Consider the following 20,219-nt stretch of genomic DNA (forward strand, 5'->3'; position numbering starts at 1 on the left):
TCCAGCAGCTGACCCTTAGATTTTCTCTTCCTAGGAGCTTCTTACAGCTCACTGTCCGGTGATGGACAGTGTTGTCTGTAACGAGAGAACACTGTCCGGAGGCCGGCAGTGCACTGGAAAAAGCTCCGGGCGCTAATGACCTCAGCTGTTGATGAGCAAAAAAAAAAAAAAAAAAAAAAAAAAAAAAAAAAAAAAAAAAAAAAAAAAAAAAAAAAAAAAAAAAAAAAATAGTTTCACGCAGAATGTCACCCCCACTACAGTCCTTTTCATAGTGATATCAAAAAGCTCCGTACGTAAGGAAACGACAAAAGGAAAGAAACAGAATGAACCTTTAGTAGAGGGAAATAAGACCTTCAAACTTATTCATAGAATTATTACGAGATTAACGACGGAAGTGGTCTTCTGAGGGGCCAGAATGGTTACCATTCTTGGGAGGCATACGCACCGGCTGCTGGGGGGGGGGGGGGTTTCGATCCGGGTTTGAGTAGAATTACAACCCTGGGGGCAGACACCCAACTAAACAACAACTAAAATGCCTCCAGCCATTCCACTTAGCCTCCGCCGTCGTCCGCCCCCAAACCAGGGGGGCTGTACTATTGCTACCTCCACTAGTCACTAACCCTATTTTATTAAAATCCCTTTAAATGAAATTGTTAATCACACTCCTAGCCCGTAGGGGATGCCGATCATCCGGAGAAAATATTCTACAAAGTGAATAATTTGGCTATAATCCATTTCTGGGAAAACGGAAGTTGTATAATAAAATTGTGCATTTCCTATGTGTACAAAAACCTTTAAGAAATATAAAAGATCATTTTTAACGTCCAATGGTTTGAACACAGAATTTGAAACTTATCCATTTCTAATACTTAGTTCGCAAAACTATACTTCACGCTGTATCGTGGGATTCGTTCCTCACATTTAACCTTTAGAAATGCCTTAAAACTAAGGTTTTAGATTTTTTTCAAAAAAATTTGCTTAGTAATTTACAATCTGTATAAAAATATATGCAATAAGTAAATCTTATGAAGATGTAAATGTTGCGTGAAGAGCCAGGAGGAGAGAAGCTCAAGGAAGGTCTCAGGACTATTGGCGATTCAGTCAGCGTGATTGATTGTCTGGAATGACAGTAGAGGCGACTGAGAGGATTTGAGCTACTAGAGAGAGTGATTGTCAAGGTATTTCCGAGGAGGCTAGAGTCTGTAAGAAAGGATTAGTGCAACTAGAGAGAAGGTGTCAAGGTATTTCAGAGGAGGCTAGAGTCTGTACGAAAGGATTAGTACAACTAGAGAGAGAGTGATTGTCAAGGTATTTCAGAAAAGGCTAGGAATCTGTACGAAAGCATTAATACAACTAGAGAGAATGATTGTCAGGAATTTAAGAGGAGACTAGAGTCTGTACGAATGAATTAGTGCAACTAGAGAGAGAGTGGTTGTCAAGGTATTTCCGAGGAGGCTAGAGTCTGTACGAAAGGATTAGTGCAACTAGAGAGAGTGTGATTGTCAAGGTATTTAAGAGGAGGCTAGAGTCTGTACGAAAGGATTAGTGCAACTAGAGAGAGAGTGGTTGTCAAGGTATTTCCGAGGAGGCTAGAGTCTGTACGAAAGGATTAGTGCAACTAGAGAGAGGTATTTCAGAGGTGTCAAGGTATTTCAGAGGAGGCTAGAGTCTGTACGAAAGGATTAGTACAACTAGAGAGAATGATTGTCAGGAATTTAAGAGGAGACTAGAGTCTGTACGAATGAATTAGTGCAACTAGAGAGAGAGTGGTTGTCAAGGTATTTCCGAGGAGGCTAGAGTCTGTACGAAAGGATTAGTGCAACTAGAGAGAGGTATTTCAGAGGTGTCAAGGTATTTCAGAGGAGGCTAGAGTTAGTATGACAGGATTAGTGCAACTAGAGAGAGCGGTATGGAACTTGTGATATTTAGTCTTGGTGAGTTGTTTGTATGAATCAAGTTGTTGAGATCGTTGTGAAGAGTGAGGTTAGTCACACGAAGTTAGGAGCGCCAACTATTGGTCGTATTATTGTGTAATAATAAAGATGTGATTTAAAGAGTTATATTGATGGCACTTTTCAACCAACAACGATTATAAGAAAGACATTTGAGCCTTCGATTTGTAAAGCGAACAAAATCCAGCGCGTAAATATGTATTTCTGGTTCGGAGATTTCGACAAACTCGGAATTCTAACAAAATAATAAATCCTCTATAACAGCATACATGTGATTTACTCCAGAAATTTCACTTTTTATGAAAGATTTCAAGGAAATCTATCCACTCTTTTGCCGTGAAGTGTCCTGAATCAAATTATCTTTGAAAATTCTTTGAAAAAAAGGCTTCGAATTAAAAATGTAAATGATGTATTTAGATAAAAATAATATCTCCATTGAACATATCCACAAAAAAAATTAAAAAAGTAAATAACCCCAGAGACATAAAATTTTATATAGCGTTCTATCATCCACCTCCAAATAGTAAAACACCTAACATGCAAGTGATGATGTTAATTTTATATGCATAAGAGTGGATGATATAGCCATACTGGCTCATGAGATGTGTGGATATACAGTGTAGTTAGAGAGCTCGCAGGATGCTGTCTCTAAGGAGCCTGTATAATCCACAGCGCGCTGGCTTCTCTTACACACATTTCTTGTCAACCATCTGCAAACCAAACTTTATTGCAAATGAACTTTGGTTAAAGCACACACTTTTTTATATATATATATATATACTTATATAAACACTATGTCATCAACAAAGCTCCATGTGTGATCGCGCGCACGCGCAATAAAGATGATGGTTTTTGCTGTATATGTCCGTAAGTTCGTCAATATTTAATACCACAGTTTACATGTACGTCAATATAAAGGAAGTTGTATACATTAGATATGGGTGTACAACTCTTGGTTGTGTTATATCTGAACGATTCTCTCTGCCCTTAGTTTTGTTGCAATCTGGGTGCGATGTATAGTTACAGTAGGGGGTTAGCTTGTAGACAAGCAAAAGGAGGGAGTAATTTGCATTGTACGTACGTCTGTCTGTACATGCATACAGAGTGCATTATTTGCTACTGGGCCTTAGGCGTAATTAAGATTTATGCATGTATACATATATGTATAATTCAACCGTGAAATTGTATTGCATTTATGAATTCTTAAACTTTTTTTCTTTTTAACAAGATATATCATTCAGTAATGCACTCACGAACTTGAATAAATCGGAACCTCACTTTAAGACAATATACAATATCATGAAGAAACGTTTTCAACCAAATACCCGCCTTAATTAGTTTCTGTCCAAGTTTAAATGAAACCTTCCTGTACAATCGCACTTCCGGGTGGAGGGATAACCTTCTAACCCTAAATGCAGGCGTTAGAATCTGCCTCCGGGCAGTTGGCTCTCGTTTCAGGCAACTCTGTCCATCACTGGATAGCCATCTGTAAGAAGTTCCCAAAAATCTGAGGACCAGCAGCCTGGATTTGAACTCGAGATTCTCCGTGTTGGAATCCTGTATACGATAACCTCTGAGCTAATCCTTACCTATCATTTGCCAGTTATTAGAAACGCCGCACTTACTAAACGACCCTGTAATGGAGAACTTAACTGTTCGCTAAGAACTGCACAAATTTTCATAAGGTAATTCATGGGATAAAAGATCCAAATTTGCTCTCACGTGACTCCAAAATGACTGTGACTAACAAACTCCTCCTTTACAAAGGTGGTCATTAGGCAGATGTTGCTCGACGCCTGCTCCGCCTGGAGCCTGACATGTAGTAGCAACATCAAGAAACTTCAGATAACCCAAAACAAATTTCTCAGACTCGCAACAGACTCTCCACGATGCACTAGGATTGACTCACTCCACGAGACTGCGTCCATTATCCCTGGTACACTCCTATGATCCAAAATCGTCTTTCCATCAGACTGTCCATCCCAATCCACTATGCCGCGACATAGCCTCCTACAGATCCTTCTACAACATACTTACGCAGAAGACTAAAACATATCCTACTCTAACTCTATACACTAGCTGCAGGTTTTTCCTCTCCTTTTTTCCCTGCATTCCAATCCTCCTCACCTAACTTGTCTCTTACTTCACTTAGTTAAGAAGGTTGAAATGTATTATACATTTATACTTCTATATTTATTCTATGTATATATTTATTATAATAAATATTGATTCTATTCTTCTATTCCAAATTTGTTATCAAAGTTGGAACGTCAGCCACAAATTTGACCTTCATATCTAAGTGTTAGGACAGTACTTTACCCTCAAAGGGACTTATGCTGAAGCTTCCAGGTGGGTGACATTAATGGGATTTTCATGGACAAATGTTTCTTATACATGATGTAGATCTTTAAAACTGGATGTAGCTTTTCTTCGTCGTATTTGTAAAAAAAACATTTTCTCAGGAAGTGCTGTTTCCGGTTGCAAGTCTAGGTCCGCTGTTAGTTTGAAGAATTCTGATCGCGAAGTTTCTGTCAAGTTCCCGAGTGAAATATAAGGTTTCATTTTCCCAAAATAATTCATTTTTTAGGAATCTTTTTCCCCAAAAAAAACACTTTTTCAGGATTTAAAAAGGGGATATTTTTACGGTTGGTAGGCCTATTGACCGGCCACTGTAGGCTCAGAAAACACGATTCATTGCATGGGGCCTAGCAGATGACACAGCCTTTGTAGGTTTTTGTCAGGAGGAGGACGAGGAAACGGGCACTGCACGTATTGTGTTAGTGTGAGGGGCTAGTCTGGTTAAGGATGTTACTCTTCGGGGGAGGAAAAAAAACTAAGACCTGAGCCCAGGAGCCGCTCACCCGAATCAAGAGTCTGGAGAGGAAAAAAAACTGGCGGGGTCTTTGAAAGGGTGAGCTCTAGATTGCGTTGGGAACCACTATAGATCCGCATTGGGTCGCGGTGGCGAAGGCCTTTAAAAGCCACCCTACTAGAATCTAATCTAATCTACGGTTGAAAATTCTCGAAAATCAAAAATTTTACTTGATCCCAATAGTAGTAAACGTAAACCGGAAACTGAAACTTAAAAAATACCTCAGTTTAAAGAAAGTTGTTTCCTAATATTTCAGGTAGCAGAATTTTTCAGAAATACGAGTATATAACGGAAGTCACTGCTATGTATATTATGTACACAGTGTGAAAATATCAATAACAATTCCAGGGGACTTATATAATAGAATGTTTTATGCCTTGTGTATACCTTATATGCTGGATGTATAGAAATAGAGATTGGTTAACAGGTTGTTGATTTGTTACATTCAATTCTATTTCTATAACTATTTCTACAATAGTGAAATAGTTGTATATGTAACGTGTGTGTATATACATATACATGTAGAGCGAGAGGGCCAGATGCAGGGTCTAGTATGTGGAACAGAGTGAGTAGAACTGTACAAAGAACACTATCTGGACAGTGCCTAGTCACGCTGGAACAGATTCGTTCTCTATACGTCCGTTTCTATTGCAACTGTCTTTTGAAAAACGTAGGAAAAGAAGTAGATAAAAAAAAAGAAACGAGAGAGCAATACGTCGCACACATTCATAGAACATATGTGTGTATGACTGTGCGACAAAATATTGTGGGAACTGAAGTTGTACAATACTTGAATGTGCTAGTGTATATATTTTGTTATACACACTCAGTCTCAGGAATAATATTATACATATAAGATCTAGTTCTTTAGAAGTGTGGACTAGATTAAGATGTCAACGGCCTTGTTGATCTTCTTAAAGATTGATTTCTTTGTGTACTATGTTAAGATCTTCCGCTTTAGGCCAGCCTCCAGATTATACATTCCCAATGAGCGTACCTTCACATTGTCAACAACCTTTGCAATTTATGGGTTTTCATTTTGGGTACCCAAAATTTTCTCAAATTCTGTGTGATTTTTTTGATTAGACTTTAACGCTTTTTTGAAGGACCCTAAAAGACATTGAAGGCCACTTTTTGGTTTTTTTTTTTCTCTTTTCAGAGAGAGATAACTTAATCACTTAGAAGTGTTTCCAGCGGTTTTGCTAACAGAGGGATATCAACTGCTCTTATGAGAGATGAAGAACATATTCACGTGTAGAAAGGCCTATGCTTTATAGCCTAATAGCCTTGCACCAGAGATCTGATACCAAACAACTCTGCAGAGTCCCTGGAACCTGTCGAGTTGTTAGCTACATTAGCCAAGATGGGGATCCTCCACATCATTTGGGGACTCCCAAGCCTGCAATTTTGAAGCTGGTAATCAAAAATTGGATAATATGGGAACGAGTTTTCTGGACTAAAAGGTTTCAGGCAAAGAGAGATTGAAGTATTCGCTCCCTCTGGTATCTTCTTAATAGGTTTCCTCGTAGAATTGTCCAGTTCATTCATCCATCTACATTTGGTCCTTTAGTTCGGCTCTACCACTGGATTGGAAAGCTGCTTGCTTCTGGAATAATCTTCATCGCGGACCGCATTAGTGTCAGATTTTCGTCTTAAAAATGAGAAATTAACATGTGCTCTCTTACTTCTTCTCTTACACGTGGTACTTACAGCGGTAAGGAGAATTAAATATTTAACTGGAATGAAAAGGGTTTCCAGAGGGAGTACCAGGTAATAAAGCTTTGCTTTCCCCCTAAGGAATGGGTTTTTTTCCAGCAGCAGCAGCAGCAGTAACTTCGCGCTGAGATTTTAATTCCAGAGATATGCACAGAAATTAACATTTCATAGAGTTGTCCCCAGGTCTTCTGCCTGCAAACGCTTCTCTGATGGTCCCCTTCCATATAACTTGATGGTCATCTCTCTCTCTAGGTTTAATCTTCTGAAGAGAATGGAGTAGTGACTCCAGTGCTGGAGTGTGGGTGGAGAACGCCACGCTCACACCACACTTGAAGATCGTCGCCACTACTCGTACATCTCTAAACAGATCCCACATAATGTTTTGCCCAAAACCCTTGCTCATTTGCCCATGGAAGATTGATGCTGTGTGGTGCCTGCCTTGCGCGCCCTCACCATGACTGGCTACTCTAATATTGATAACCACATTACGTAGACTTAACCAACTCATCAGCTTTAACTGCACCATCATAGCGCTGTCGGCGGGTGTTAGCTGCGGGGTAGGGACTAGACTGTTCAGGGTTTAGGTTCTGAAGGCACGTGTGAATTGGGCCGACCACAATTGTACTACGTCAAGGGCAACTTTATTCCAGGCTGAGTTGTTGAACTTTCCTTGCTTCTGTCAGACGACCTTCTTACTGCAGTTTACTTATATGTTTTTCTAAAACTTGCAGTTTTTACTAAATGATACTTTTACATACATTTCCACTCTAAAGGTACATTTTTCGAAAAAATTACCTGAATCCATTCATTGAAATGGCACTTCCGTTCAACTAATTCTCTCTTCAGTTCTTAATTTAGAATTTTATCAGGTAATAAGTTCTTACATTTCAGTGAAAAGGTGCTGAAAATATTAAGAAAATCGTTTGGAGTTTAGTACTTATTTCGTCTTCGGTGATCTCAAAATATCTATTCCTTGGGAAAGTAATCATGGAAATTTACTCGCACTTACCAAAAAAGGGGAAGGAAGTAAGGATTGGCAGCAGAGTGATGAAAAGACAATAGATAAGCCGAAGAACTGCTACTGCTGCTGCAGCAGCTCCCCAAAAAAACATGAAGGTTAAGGGTGTAGGTAATTTAAGTGGGTCTCTTGTTTGGTTAGGGTTAGTAAACCCTACCGGAGGGTTAATGTCTTACGTGGACAGACAGGGGGGGTGCTTGAACCTAAAGGGCGAGAGAGAACCTTCCTCCAGGAACCCTACTTTGGGGAAAATAAAGGCCAAAGTTTAGGGAAGATGTCCAATTTGAGAAAAAAATACGAAACAAAAAAAACGTTGTCTCTGTCTCTCTCTCTCTACCGGAAGTAAACTACCCCAATATCAAACCCTCATTTCCTTGCCCCCCGCCATTCTCTTGGCGCACTCTTCTCTGCGGGCGCACAACGACAATCACACCATAAACAGCTGTACCCACGGTTCTTAGGTTTCTTCCTGTGAACGCTTTAAGGTGGCTTATTTTCCAGTTGGAATACTCGGCTAGGATTTTAAAAAAAAGGGATTGGAGAGTGTTTATAATTCTAGGTGGCGCCAGGATGCCTTTGTTTTTGTGGCTTATTACAGGGACTTCGCTTCTTTTGCAGGATGATTTTGGTGGAATTTTTTTTTTTTCAAGCAATTTAAGGGGAAACATTTGGATTGAAAGTTGGGAGTAAATGAACTGAGAGTTATTTTTTAGGGATCTGAGTGTCTCCTAGAAAAATGGACAGTTACAGTGATAATGACTGTGAGGTCAGGATGTAATGGTGAGCTCGAGTTTGCCTCCCGGGACTATGAATGATTGGATGGTGAGATAAAGTCGTGGAATTCTTCCCCAGATTTTTCACGATTTTTAAAATTTTAACTGATTGATTTACTGATTGATCGATAAATAGATCAATTAACTGATGATTGCTTTATTTTTTATCATTTTTCTGGAAATATCGTAAAGTACAGTTTTACATAACTAAATAATCTTCTTATGAATTTATTAAGACACAAAAATTAGTAGTCTGAGGGTGTCCAAGAGTCATGGAATTTAGTGTGTAGTAGATAAGAGTTAGGTCTTGTAAGTCTGTAGTCTTGTAGTCTGATTTCTGAATACCACTTTTACCATCTTGTATCAAAGGTTTATTTCTAAATTTCACTTCCGGCCAACAAACTGAACAATATGGAGAATTTGGAACTATGGTAACTTAAAAGAAATTGGGAGGGCATAATTTATAGAATTTTTTTTTGAAGTTATTTTAAGTAATGATAATTTTATTTATTATGTTTACAGAATCCTTGGCCCAGGAACTGGAAATGGAGAGGAAGGTGAGACAACAGCAAGCAGACCGGGATAAATCACCTTCCATCCAAGGTTGGTAAAACTGTATCTAGTCATTTAGCTTCAGATTTGACGATCCAGATTTGACGACCCAGATTTGACGATCCAGATTTGACGATTCAGATTTGACGATCCGGATTTGACGATCCAGATTTGATGATCCAGATTTGACGATCCGGATTTGACGATACAGATTTGATGATCCAGATTTTACGATCCGGATTGGACGATACAGATTTGATGATTCAGATTTGACGATTCAGATTTGATGATCCAGATTTTACGATCCGGATTTGATGATCCAGATTTGACGATCCAGATTTGATGATTCAGATTTGACGATCCAGATTTGATGATTCAGATTTGACGATCCAGATTTGATGATTCAGATTTGACGATCCAGATTTGATGATTCAGATTTGACGACCTAGATTTGACGATCCAGATTTGATGATTCAGATTTGACGATCCAGTTATAACCTTAAAATACCTCAGATTTCATTACCAATACCAACAAATAACCAAAAAAAAAAATCCCTCAAAACAAAACTTTTAGCATAAATAATATTAAATAAAAAAAATTAACCACTACTCTTTTTCAGATAGTCGGCCGAGCTATTACAAGAACTCCGTACTGTTCAGCAGTGCCACTTAAACTAGCTAGCCCTCGATCACCTCCCCATTAATACGTAGTCCCAAAGATTATTCTCTTGTTTCAAATTTTAAATTTAAATAATAAATTTTTAAAATGTAACAGAGAAAAACAAAGAAGAAATTAGTTTTAAATGAAATGGGTGAATTCAAATAATGACACAAAAAAATTTATTGTTGACGGGGGGGAGCTCGAGCTAGTGTTGCCAACATAACAACTATAAATATTTTATATATACATTATACATATTTATTTAATTATATAAATAAAACTTTAATTCCTTTAGTACATAAAAATAATATTGAAAATTAAGTAAATAAGTCTAAACAAATGAAATATGCCCACACAATATACATTCATTTTTTATATATTATTTATTTTTCAATTATTTATTAATTTAAAATCAATATTTTTAGTTATATTTTTTAAATTAATAGTTATTGTGGGTTGAGCTACGAGAATATAAAAAAATTAAATAAAATTGGTATGTGTAAGATTCAAACAGACATGTAGATATGAGTGCAATGTTGAAGTTGATGTACGCTAAAAAACAGCTTTGTAATCATGTAAACAACCTCAAATTACAAAAAAATAAAATAAAATAATAATAATAAAATAATACTAAGTATTTTTAGTGAATTAGTATTTAAGTAATTAAAAAAAAAAAAAAATTAAAAAATCTGGTGCAATTCATGATGCATTTCGAAGTTTTAGGGAACAATTTTAAGGCAAACTCCGGCGTTTTAAGGGGAAAAAAGGATGAAAGTATTTTGATTCAACTTGCGAAGACCATCCTCGCAAATCGTCCGTTCTGCTTGGTTTGGGATTCATTCATGAAAATAGATTTTATGGGTGGGAGGGGTAACATCTAGGACCAAAGAATTCCGGCTTTATTGTCAACTTCCTGAGGCCCGCAAATCTAAGATGTATCGTGGTGGTACTGGGTTCGATTTCCGGTTTTGCGATGATCAATACGATAATCCGCTAATCGCTTTCGTCCACAATATACTCGTACCTTTCTTTTCTTTACCTTACTTTTGCAGCATCTTTCTGCAGAATTCTGTGAGACGTGGTGGGGGGTGGGGGGCGGCTTTTGACGGATTGTGTTAGGTGTGTGGTTGGGGCTAAGTTTTAAGATCTTCAGTCGGCTTAGGTTGATGGTGAAGAAAAAGGTTAGGCTGCTTTCCCCTTATTGGAGTCTTTAAGGGGCTAAGAGGCCTGGAACTTGATTTTCATTCTAGACTTCTAGGCTGATGCTTTTATTTTTTGGGTACGGTAGAGGCAACAATGTAGGCAACAACACTGCCCACTGATCAAAAGATTCATATTTTTTTTGTTGTTTTTAATTTAAGGTGCGTCAACATCTGAGTTCAAGGCCTGTGAGCTTTACCCAAGAGAACGCTCTCCAGAGGATTAAGAGTCTGATTAAACGGACAGGTCTGGAGGGCGAGCTCTAAAGTTGGGGGGGAGGGCCACAATAGATCCAAAGGGGTCGCAGTGGCGTAGGCCTTAAGGGTCGCCCTATTAGTATCTAATCTAATCTAACATCTGAGACCATTAGCGCCCAAGACTTTTTCTCAGTGTACTGCCAACCTCTGGACAGTGTTCTCTAACTACAAAGAACCAAGTCTATCACTGGACAATTAGCTATAATAAGAGGATTATAGAAATAAATTAAAATAAAAAAAAAAAATCTACGGACCCAACAGCTGGGTTTGAACCCATGATCCCCGCATTGGAATCCCAGAATTTGCCAAACAATCAGCTAATCTTTTCCCTTATATGAGCCCATATTGTCGCGAACTAATATTTTGGAAAAGTTACAACTTTGGAGAACCTTAAAAATGTGGATGACTACTTACTAAGTCTTAAGTTGGTTTGCCAAAGTTTATTTTTTTTTCTCTTTAACTTCGAAAAAAAACATTATGAAACCTCTTTGTAAGTTAAACATTCCTGTTTAAAACGAGGGAATCTTAATAATTAATGTAGGAGAAACAAAAAAGTTAAAAGTTTTTGGATGCAGAACAATTTTGAAAAATAAATAAATATAAAATTCCAATCATGTTTATTGCTTGCTTTATTTTCTTTGTTTTTGGGCGAGAGAAAAAAAAGAAGCGAAAATTAATAATTTATAAAAAGTCATTAAAATGTTTTATTACTATTTACAACTATTTTTTTTAGTCATTTTATTCGATTAAAGGCTGTTAATTATTGTAATTATTTGTTTAATTAATTTATTCTTATACTATTCTTTTTTTTAGTCACAAAGAGCTGTAGTTAACTTTAAAAGAAATCAACAAATTATAGTAAAACAGCCAAGTTTTGTGAAGATTTGCTTTCAATATTGCCAGTTAGATGTCGATTTTAAATTTAGTTGAATAATGTTACTTAAATTTACTAGAGAAAAAGAAATGTTTACGTTTTTTTAAAAAAAAAAAAAAAAAGTGTTTAAAAATATAACTTTACTCACTAAATTTAATGTATTAATAGTTACATTATTGAATGGTTGCAGGTTCAAAAAGGTTCAAAAATTAATTACATTTTTTTTTAGTTTATTTATGTGGCATTTATTATAAAAGAAACATTTATTTTATCTCTTACAAGATATACTTAATTAATAAAAAAATTTCATTATAAAAATAAGAAATTTCCCCATTTTATTTATCGATTACATATTTTATAAAATTGTATATATTTATACATACATAAATATATAGGTATATGATTAATATATTAACAAATACAAAAAAAAAATACAAAAAAAAATAAATACAAAAAAATTAATAAATACAAAAAAAAAACAGAATTAGAAAAAAAATAATAAACTATCTTAATTGTTTATAATAATTATTGTCATTTATAGTAGATTTTTTCGTAATTAAATTTAGGAAATTAATTTTTAAAAATTACAATATTTGATATAAAAATTAATTTAAATATAAAAAAAAAAAAACATTAAACATTTTGTACAGCTCCACACTTGAAGAGACAAAAAAAAATAAATCAATGGAAAAATTGGCGTAGTAAGTATCGATAAAGTATGGAGGAAGTTGGTAAAGGGAAGTAAAGTGGAGGAAGTTCTGTGTATTTAAGTGTTATTTTCTACATAATTTAAAAATAACAAATAAACTTATATATATATAAACATAAAACTATAAAAAAAAAAAAAATAAATAAAAAAAAGTTTTATTAATTAAAATAAGTGTATAGCAAAAATTATACCATTTTGACAATGATTGTAAATAGCACGTGATCTTACAAACAAAATTTAGCGTGTAGGTTCAGCAGAGTACAGTTGGTAAACAAAAACAATTATTTAAGAAAAATAAACAAAAAAAAAAAATAAATAAATAACCTTGTTTTCTTATTTTCTATCCCATTTTCCCCATTTAGGGAAGTTTCCTTATTATTTTCCCTAATTTCTGGGCAGAGAACATAATGGAGGAAAAGTAAGTAAATAAGGATGACTAATTGGTTATGTTTTTTGAGAGGAGATGCAGCTTCGCCCCCCCAAAAAATAGTGGTTTGAGAATTTCAAAAAATAAATAAATAAACTGTGGGTAACAAGTCGAAGATTATTTCATTTATGAAAAGAAGTTACTTTTTTTTTTCTTTTTTTTTTTTTTGTTTAGAATAGAATTAATAACATTTAGTGTTCGATTCTCGAAAAGATGTGCGGCCCCCTCGCTTATAATTTGACAAATTGGCTCTGGTCGCGCCGCCCTGTCTACAGTTGGCAGAACTGGTTGAAGAGGAAAGGAGTGGGGGCTGCAGCTTGTGCCTGGGAGTTTCGAGCCAGTTGCCCGGGGGCTTGTCACCTTGAGTTTTCTGCAGAGTACAGCGTCAGTTAGCACGTGGTCCACGACTTAATAGCCAGGGTCTCAGCTATCCGGTGGTGTGTCTTAAAGAAGAAAACGAAATGGGGAACTCTGTTTTCGTATTGTGTTAGACCAGGTGCCTGTGTCAATTATTGTTGAACAAGTCAGTCTGTGCAGTAATTGTAAAACAAATGAAAAGAACTGTAAGTCTTATCAACTATATTTTAGGTCTAGACCAGTACTTGTATCTTTTGGTGTTCTTGTTTTGATTGTAAAATAAAATTATTTTGTTCATCTAAAGTATTTGGTATTCTGAGTGTTGGTGGCGTCCCCCACTCCATCCTTCACTTTATATTATTTTATTTTATTTGTGTATTATTATCTTGCTCTCCCGAGATGTACTTTTGCGAATTCTTTTCAATTAGAAACCTCCAAAAAAGGTCACGCATTACACAAAAGATCGCGGTAACAAGAAAGTTTTGCAGAAGCGCGTAAGACCAAATGCTTTCTTTGGTGGCTGATGGGTTTACAAAGGATGGAATACGGCGACATCCTTAGAATTGAAAGCCGTCAAAGGGTTACGTTAAAATATCTAATAATTTGTACACGCTTCGCAAGCTACTAACTTTTGGGATTATAATTCACAAATCTAAATAAAAATAAATCACTTATGCCAACCTGATCTTTGTAATTTTAGTGGAATTATAGAAATATAGCTACACAAAAAATGTGACAAAAATAGCAACAATACACCAAAAATAGTCAAGGAGATATCAGCTGTTCAAATTGATATTCAGTAACACTAAGATACCCAAAAGGTAAGCCCCAATATTTCGTGAGACTTCTGTAAAAAATACAATGCAATTTTGCTTGGATTAACAATTCTTTAAGAAACTTTAATTGTTTGCAATTGAGCGTCTCACAATTAAACACTTTCGCTAACACTATAATCGAGAGCAATATCAGTACCAGGTACATCAAATAACGAAGAATATACAAGATGTTAAATTTTTAGAGATCGTACAACCGTGCCTAAAATTTGAGCCCTAAATATCCTCTTCTCCAAAAGGGGGGCCACTCAAAACAATGTGCAATTGTGCACAATTTTATTAGTTCGTCTAACTCTAAAAGTGGCACAAATGTACGATCACTAGAATGCCCTTCATGATCAGCTGTTAGTGGCAATTTCCAAATAAAATCGCCAAACAGGAAGTGCCCACTTTATCGATAAGAATCTGTTTCAGTTTTTACTCTCAGGAAACATCGATTTTTAGAGGGATCAAAGTGGAACTGTGCCATTTTATTGTAGTAGACATGGTTCACACGGAAGTGAATGAATTACGAAAAGGGAGTTTACAGGAAGTCGTACGGGGTGTTCAAATCAGATTTAAGTGAATGGTTTTTTATTTTATTTTTTTTATTCCATTTTAACTTTGGACTGGTAACACTTATCGGCTTACCATGCTTTAATAATCTAATAGCAACCAAGAAAGCTAAAATTACTAGGTAATAAATTGTGTCCGCCGTTTCATGACAGACAAATGAGTAACAGTAAATCAGCGAATAGAAAAAAAACAAACTCTATATCGACAGTCACGGCTCATGAACTGGCCACTAAAGTGATGATGCGACTACTGCATCAGTGTTGCCAACTCACTGTGGTGAATAATGAATATTTTTGTCATACTTATCAAGCCAATAAAGAGAACTATTATCTTGGCCTTACTGTCTTCTCTTTTTTTTTGATCCTCTCAAATTCCTGGAAAAGATAAAAAAAAATGTTCGCTATCGATTCTCTGCTCTTAATCGAATCGTCCTGGTTCTAGTAAAAAAATCGTTGATTAACATGATTACTGTAATTACGTAAAGTTTAGAAGTAAAAAAAAATAATTGGGGCCATTTTCAAGAAAATTCCAAAGAAAATGCAAAATTTCCGGCGAAAACAAGAGATAGAAATTTTTTTCATGATCCTGAACACTTTTCCTGACTAATTTTAGTAAAAATCCAGGATACACGGGAAGATAAAGCTCGTGCAGCCAGTGGACTTACGAGAGGATTGTTGGTACGTGGCACAAAGTCACAGTGTGAACTGGTAAACCTTTAATAATGTAATACACAGTCAGTACCGTATCCCTGGACAGGTTTAAACACGTTAGGCCATGCGGTCGATGTGTCCACGAGCGATCGATTCTATGAGCTACAGCGATGATTCCCCCCTCCCCCTTCCTGCCTACCACCTCTTGCTTTAGCTTTACAACGCAATTATTCACGCTACGATTAATTCACTTTACAGTTTACACCATGTTTAATTAGACTTTTCACGTTCTCTTTCACTTTACTAGCGGAATTGGTGCGATCGTAAAATAAAATTTCTTTATTGACTTTCCACCGGAAATAAACATTTTGTTGTATCTTGAAACCCCCCCAAAACACTTTTGCGTGGCTAGTTGCGAGCCAAAACAAAAAAAAAAAAATCATTGAATTGAACTGTGCCTACCTGTTACTGAATTCCGCTGTTCACAGGAAATAAAAGCAGATCGATACAGACATATACACTGACCTCTTTGTCGCAAAAGTCACCTTTTGTGAAAATCTGATTGATTGCTGATTGCAATACTTTGAGGAATTAAAAAAGTAAAATAAAGATACAAAGTTTTATTTAAAAAGCTCTACTGTGGCTGTGTCATGGACACGGATGGATCATGGATTTAGGATGAAATCAAGGAAACAAATAATTACAGTGTTACAATATGACTTTATTAATTATAGGTCTGTTATACGAAAAGTACGACACAAATGGCATACAAGATACATCGAGATTTCTGGTAAACGTTAAATCAATATAGGTATTACCTAACGTTGTTGGAGAAGTTTCAATATAAGACAAATTGAACTCGCTGAGCATGAAATCGGGCAATGAGCGGTTTTGTGAGACATCAACATTAAAGTCTCCAACTACCATAATTGGTGTAGTAAGATCAGGCTCGTAATCGGGTATAATTTTAGAGATGACTGTAAAATATTTTAACAACGATCGTAACATAAAGAGTTTAATCTCTGGCAAACGCTGTGCCCGGATGGATATACACACACCCGAGTACGAATTTTAAGATGCCATTGGCCTTTTTCGTTTACTAGACAGACATCGCCAGCATTTGCGTCTTTTATTTCCAAATAAATTTCCGATATGTCAATGTTAACTCTATTACAATCAGTGAAAGCTATTGATATTGCGATATATGGTGATCCACCGGCTTTGCGACTTTTACCATTCGATTGTTCTTGAGAAGCCCTTTCCAACCGTATACGATCTCTGTATTTGGTTTCGGCTTTTCGACGCGTAAAGGCCGACATTATATATTTTTGATAATATTATTTATATTCTAACACCTTTATTTTATTCACTGTCACTATTTTACACTAATGTTTTATATACAATCGATAGATTGTGACGACAGCTGACGATTAAAACTTAAACGAACAACAGTAGCTTCTCCGAGTCAAAAGTTATACTAATTGCAAATCTCGATACGCAGCAAAATTATCTCAAAATGCCGGCGCTTCCCCCTTCACCGCGCGCGATGTGTCACAGTCCTCGCTTATCGTAATGAATTCTTTGATCCTTTGATCCAGTGGTCTAATTTAATTTTGGATGTAGACGATAGATTCGAAACTATAATGCCAAACTGTATCCCCCGATTTTTTTGTCATTAGGTTTTTTGGATTGCCACCATATGATTCAAATTTAAAGACGTATTCACGTCAAAAAAAAAATATTTCAAAAATTTGGAGCACGCTTTTTAAAATGTATTCTCATTTCTTGGAACCAATTATTCCTCTTTATAAAAAAAAAACAGGTTCACCAACCTACACACGTAAAAAGAAAAAAAGAATTAATGAATATTTTCTTTATTTATTTATTAATAGAAACCCTGCCCCTCCTTCTCCTCCCCTCGTGACACAAAATATAAAAAAAAAGGTTAACGCATAAACAATTTGCACGATTATCACCCACATAATGTATACATTAAATAGAAAATAATAATGAAAACAAAAAAAAGAGAAATATTTTGTTGTCCCCTTGTGTAGATAGTCTGGCAACACTGTTTCTCATTCATTCAAAACCGTATCATAATAATATCTTAAAGCAATTATTTTCCGTTTTTTTTTGTTTCAAGCCGAACCTGTTTCCTAGGATACGAGATGGAAGACAAAATAAACAAAATTAAATTCAATAAATAATAATTTTACGTAGGTGTGTGTTTTGTCTCTTGTATCAATAGTTGAATAGAAAATTATCTAAGGCCCCCCTCCTTTCCCAATCCGGGCTAATAGGCGAACTCATACAGATCACCAATATTCTGCCTCCTTAGTAGGCAAGAAACGTTAGAGTACGCCAGTTTTGTCGTGCGGTCCTCTTTAATTATGTATGGATGAAGCAGGATGTGAATCGTGAGAACTTAACTCAGATACATATCGATGTTATATTTTGGATCGATTTATTATTACTTTAACTGCTTAGACTAGATTTTTTCTAGTGCCATTCTACGAGGTGTGGCTATTAAATAACGAGACTATTGCTGTAAAACATTTTATTTTATATTTATACATATTTAGTTATTACCACCTTCAATAAATACACCCCTCCCCTATCCCCTACAACGCTCCATGCGAATTTACCATTGTTCAGAAACAGTGCTGGAAGTCTTTTTCTGTCAGCTCCTGCATGGCCGCGTGCCGCTTTTTCTTCCACAGCTTCACAAGCGGACTGAAATCGTGTTCCTTTTAATGCAGATTTGACTTTGGGGAACAGATCTAAAGTCACATATGGGGCCAGGTCAGGCGAATAAGGCTAGGATGTCCTAAAACTGGGATATTGTACTTGGCTAGAAACGTCTTCTTGACAGACAATGTAGTGTGAGCCGGCGCTTTGTCTTGATGGAGAACCCCGTGACTTGTTCTTCCACAAATCTCGGGTCGTTTTTTTCCTTACTCTTAAAACGGAGTTGAGCGAGCACCTCACCGGTAGTAATGTTGATTAATTATAATCGATATTTTCACCCGTTTTGGACGTGGAAGGGTGACCCGGGCGGTCATCATCTCCGATCGTCTCTCGGCCATCTTGGAAACGCTTGAACCACTTGAAAAACTCGCGCACGTGATTAACATTCATCGCCATAAACTTTTTTAATAAAAGATAAGTTTCAATAGCGGTTTTATGTGAAATTTCACCGACTATTCGTTGCTCTACTACATGTGTAGTATCATGTTTTCGGCAAAACGAAACTAACACCTCTTACACATACGACAGTTCCGGTCAGACAGATTTCTCTACAAACACGTGAGACGCTGCAATCGAAAGAGAAGGCTTTACGCTGCACTTCGGTCGTTAGGATTTGGCACATGCATAGTTTCTCCTGTAGCAGCATCAGTCTCGTTATTTAATAGCCACGCCTCGTATTGTACAATATGCAGGGTTGATGCCAAAAAAATTAGTTGGCCAAAAATATCTTTTACCAAATTTACTATAATTTTCTATTCTTTTCTGTAATTAAGAATAAAAATCTTTAGCTTGTAAGTTGCAGCCTCCGAGGAATAGAGAAATATTACAAAATTTAAACAACAAAAGGATTAAAAGTGGGTAGCTCCCAGATTCTCCCAATTAGGGAAAAATATGTTATGAGTAACGGAGAGATAATGATAAGGACTTTTTGAACGTAACTTTATTTTTAATTTGATGTTTCCATTTTTATTATTTATTATTTATGACGCTGAGAGTTTTGGTTAGTTCGCGGATAAATGCATGCAGTAATCGGAACTACAAAAATAATAAACGAGAATTAGAATGGAAATATTTTAAAAAAATATTAAAATAAGAATAAGTAAGCAGCCATGGACGTTTGATTAAAACTAAAAGAAGAAGATATTCCTGGAGCGGGGATAATTGTAGCAATGTGAACGCCAATGGGAGCGTGTCTAGTGCGACCACTTCACCGAGACCCGAGCACAATAGTAGTCAGTCAGTCCGACAGACGTACAAACTCACTATCTTCTACTCCTACTTCAAAAAAAAACAAAAAAAAACTCAGTTTAGTGAATGTTAACAGGAATTAAGGAACAGGAGTAATTCCAGGAAGCTCAAATTGGTTACCGACAGTAACTTGGCCGGTCAAAATTCTTCAATCTAAATTATAACTTCTCAAAATTGATTATTTACTCAGTGAGGTTTAGTTCTGGGACTGTACAATTCGTAATCACTGATAGCCATTATTATTCCCAGAACGGTAAGGAGTGTCTGCAACTAATTATTCCTGGTTACACCCCAATTATTTTATTTTTCTATTAGGAGTAAAAGTAAAGTAATTGCCTATTTTTTAAGGCCGGCTTTACGTCCAACTATCACATTAGGTGTTGTGGACGGAGGCGACTAGCAAACATACTTTACTGTAAATTTCTTTTATTAACCATTAAATAAAATCCAAGGTTTAGACTGGGAATAGAACCCACTAAACCAACAATACATCTTAGCATTGCAGTCTAGCCTATAACCGCTCGGCTAATGGGGCGCCTTACAATATTAACACCATTAAATAAAATCTTTCAAATCTTCGGCCGAATATATTGACGAATGTAGACGAATTTTAACGAGTATCTTACAGCATGAATAGACAGGAATTGTGTTTTCTTTCTTTGTAAAACGCCGCTCAAAAATAAATAAAGATACTATAAGAAACGTTTTGAGTGAACTCAAAGCAATAATAAATCGTGGATAAGCTAAAATTTGTGTATTTCAACTAAGACTAGAAGCCTCCACAGGAAACAACAATCGGGTACGACAATCGGAAGTG

The 20,219-nt window shown here is 36.1% G+C and overlaps 1 protein-coding gene across 8 annotated transcripts in view; it reads left to right on the top strand.

Moving 5' to 3' along the window:
• The window catches only part of LOC141451822 (uncharacterized), a 390,222-nt gene extending 377,452 nt beyond the window's left edge, over positions 1-12,770 (top strand). For 5 of the 8 annotated variants that reach the window (XM_074123509.1, XM_074123507.1, XM_074123508.1 and 2 more), the window contains 2 exons: positions 8,854-8,934; positions 9,508-12,770. In XM_074123509.1, coding sequence (XP_073979610.1) covers positions 8,854-8,934; positions 9,508-9,587 — 161 coding nt within the window. In that variant the 3' untranslated portion in view covers positions 9,588-12,770. Of the gene's footprint in view, positions 1-8,853; positions 8,935-9,503 lie in introns of all 8 variants that reach the window. The other 3 variants (XM_074123510.1, XM_074123513.1, XR_012457116.1) reach the window with 2 other exon arrangements.
• The last annotated feature ends 7,449 nt before the right edge of the window (positions 12,771-20,219 follow it).

Source organism: Rhodnius prolixus, unplaced genomic scaffold, assembly GCF_049639745.1.
Source record: "Rhodnius prolixus isolate KJV_2025 unplaced genomic scaffold, Rpr scaffold_14, whole genome shotgun sequence".
NCBI lineage: Eukaryota > Metazoa > Arthropoda > Insecta > Hemiptera > Reduviidae > Rhodnius > Rhodnius prolixus.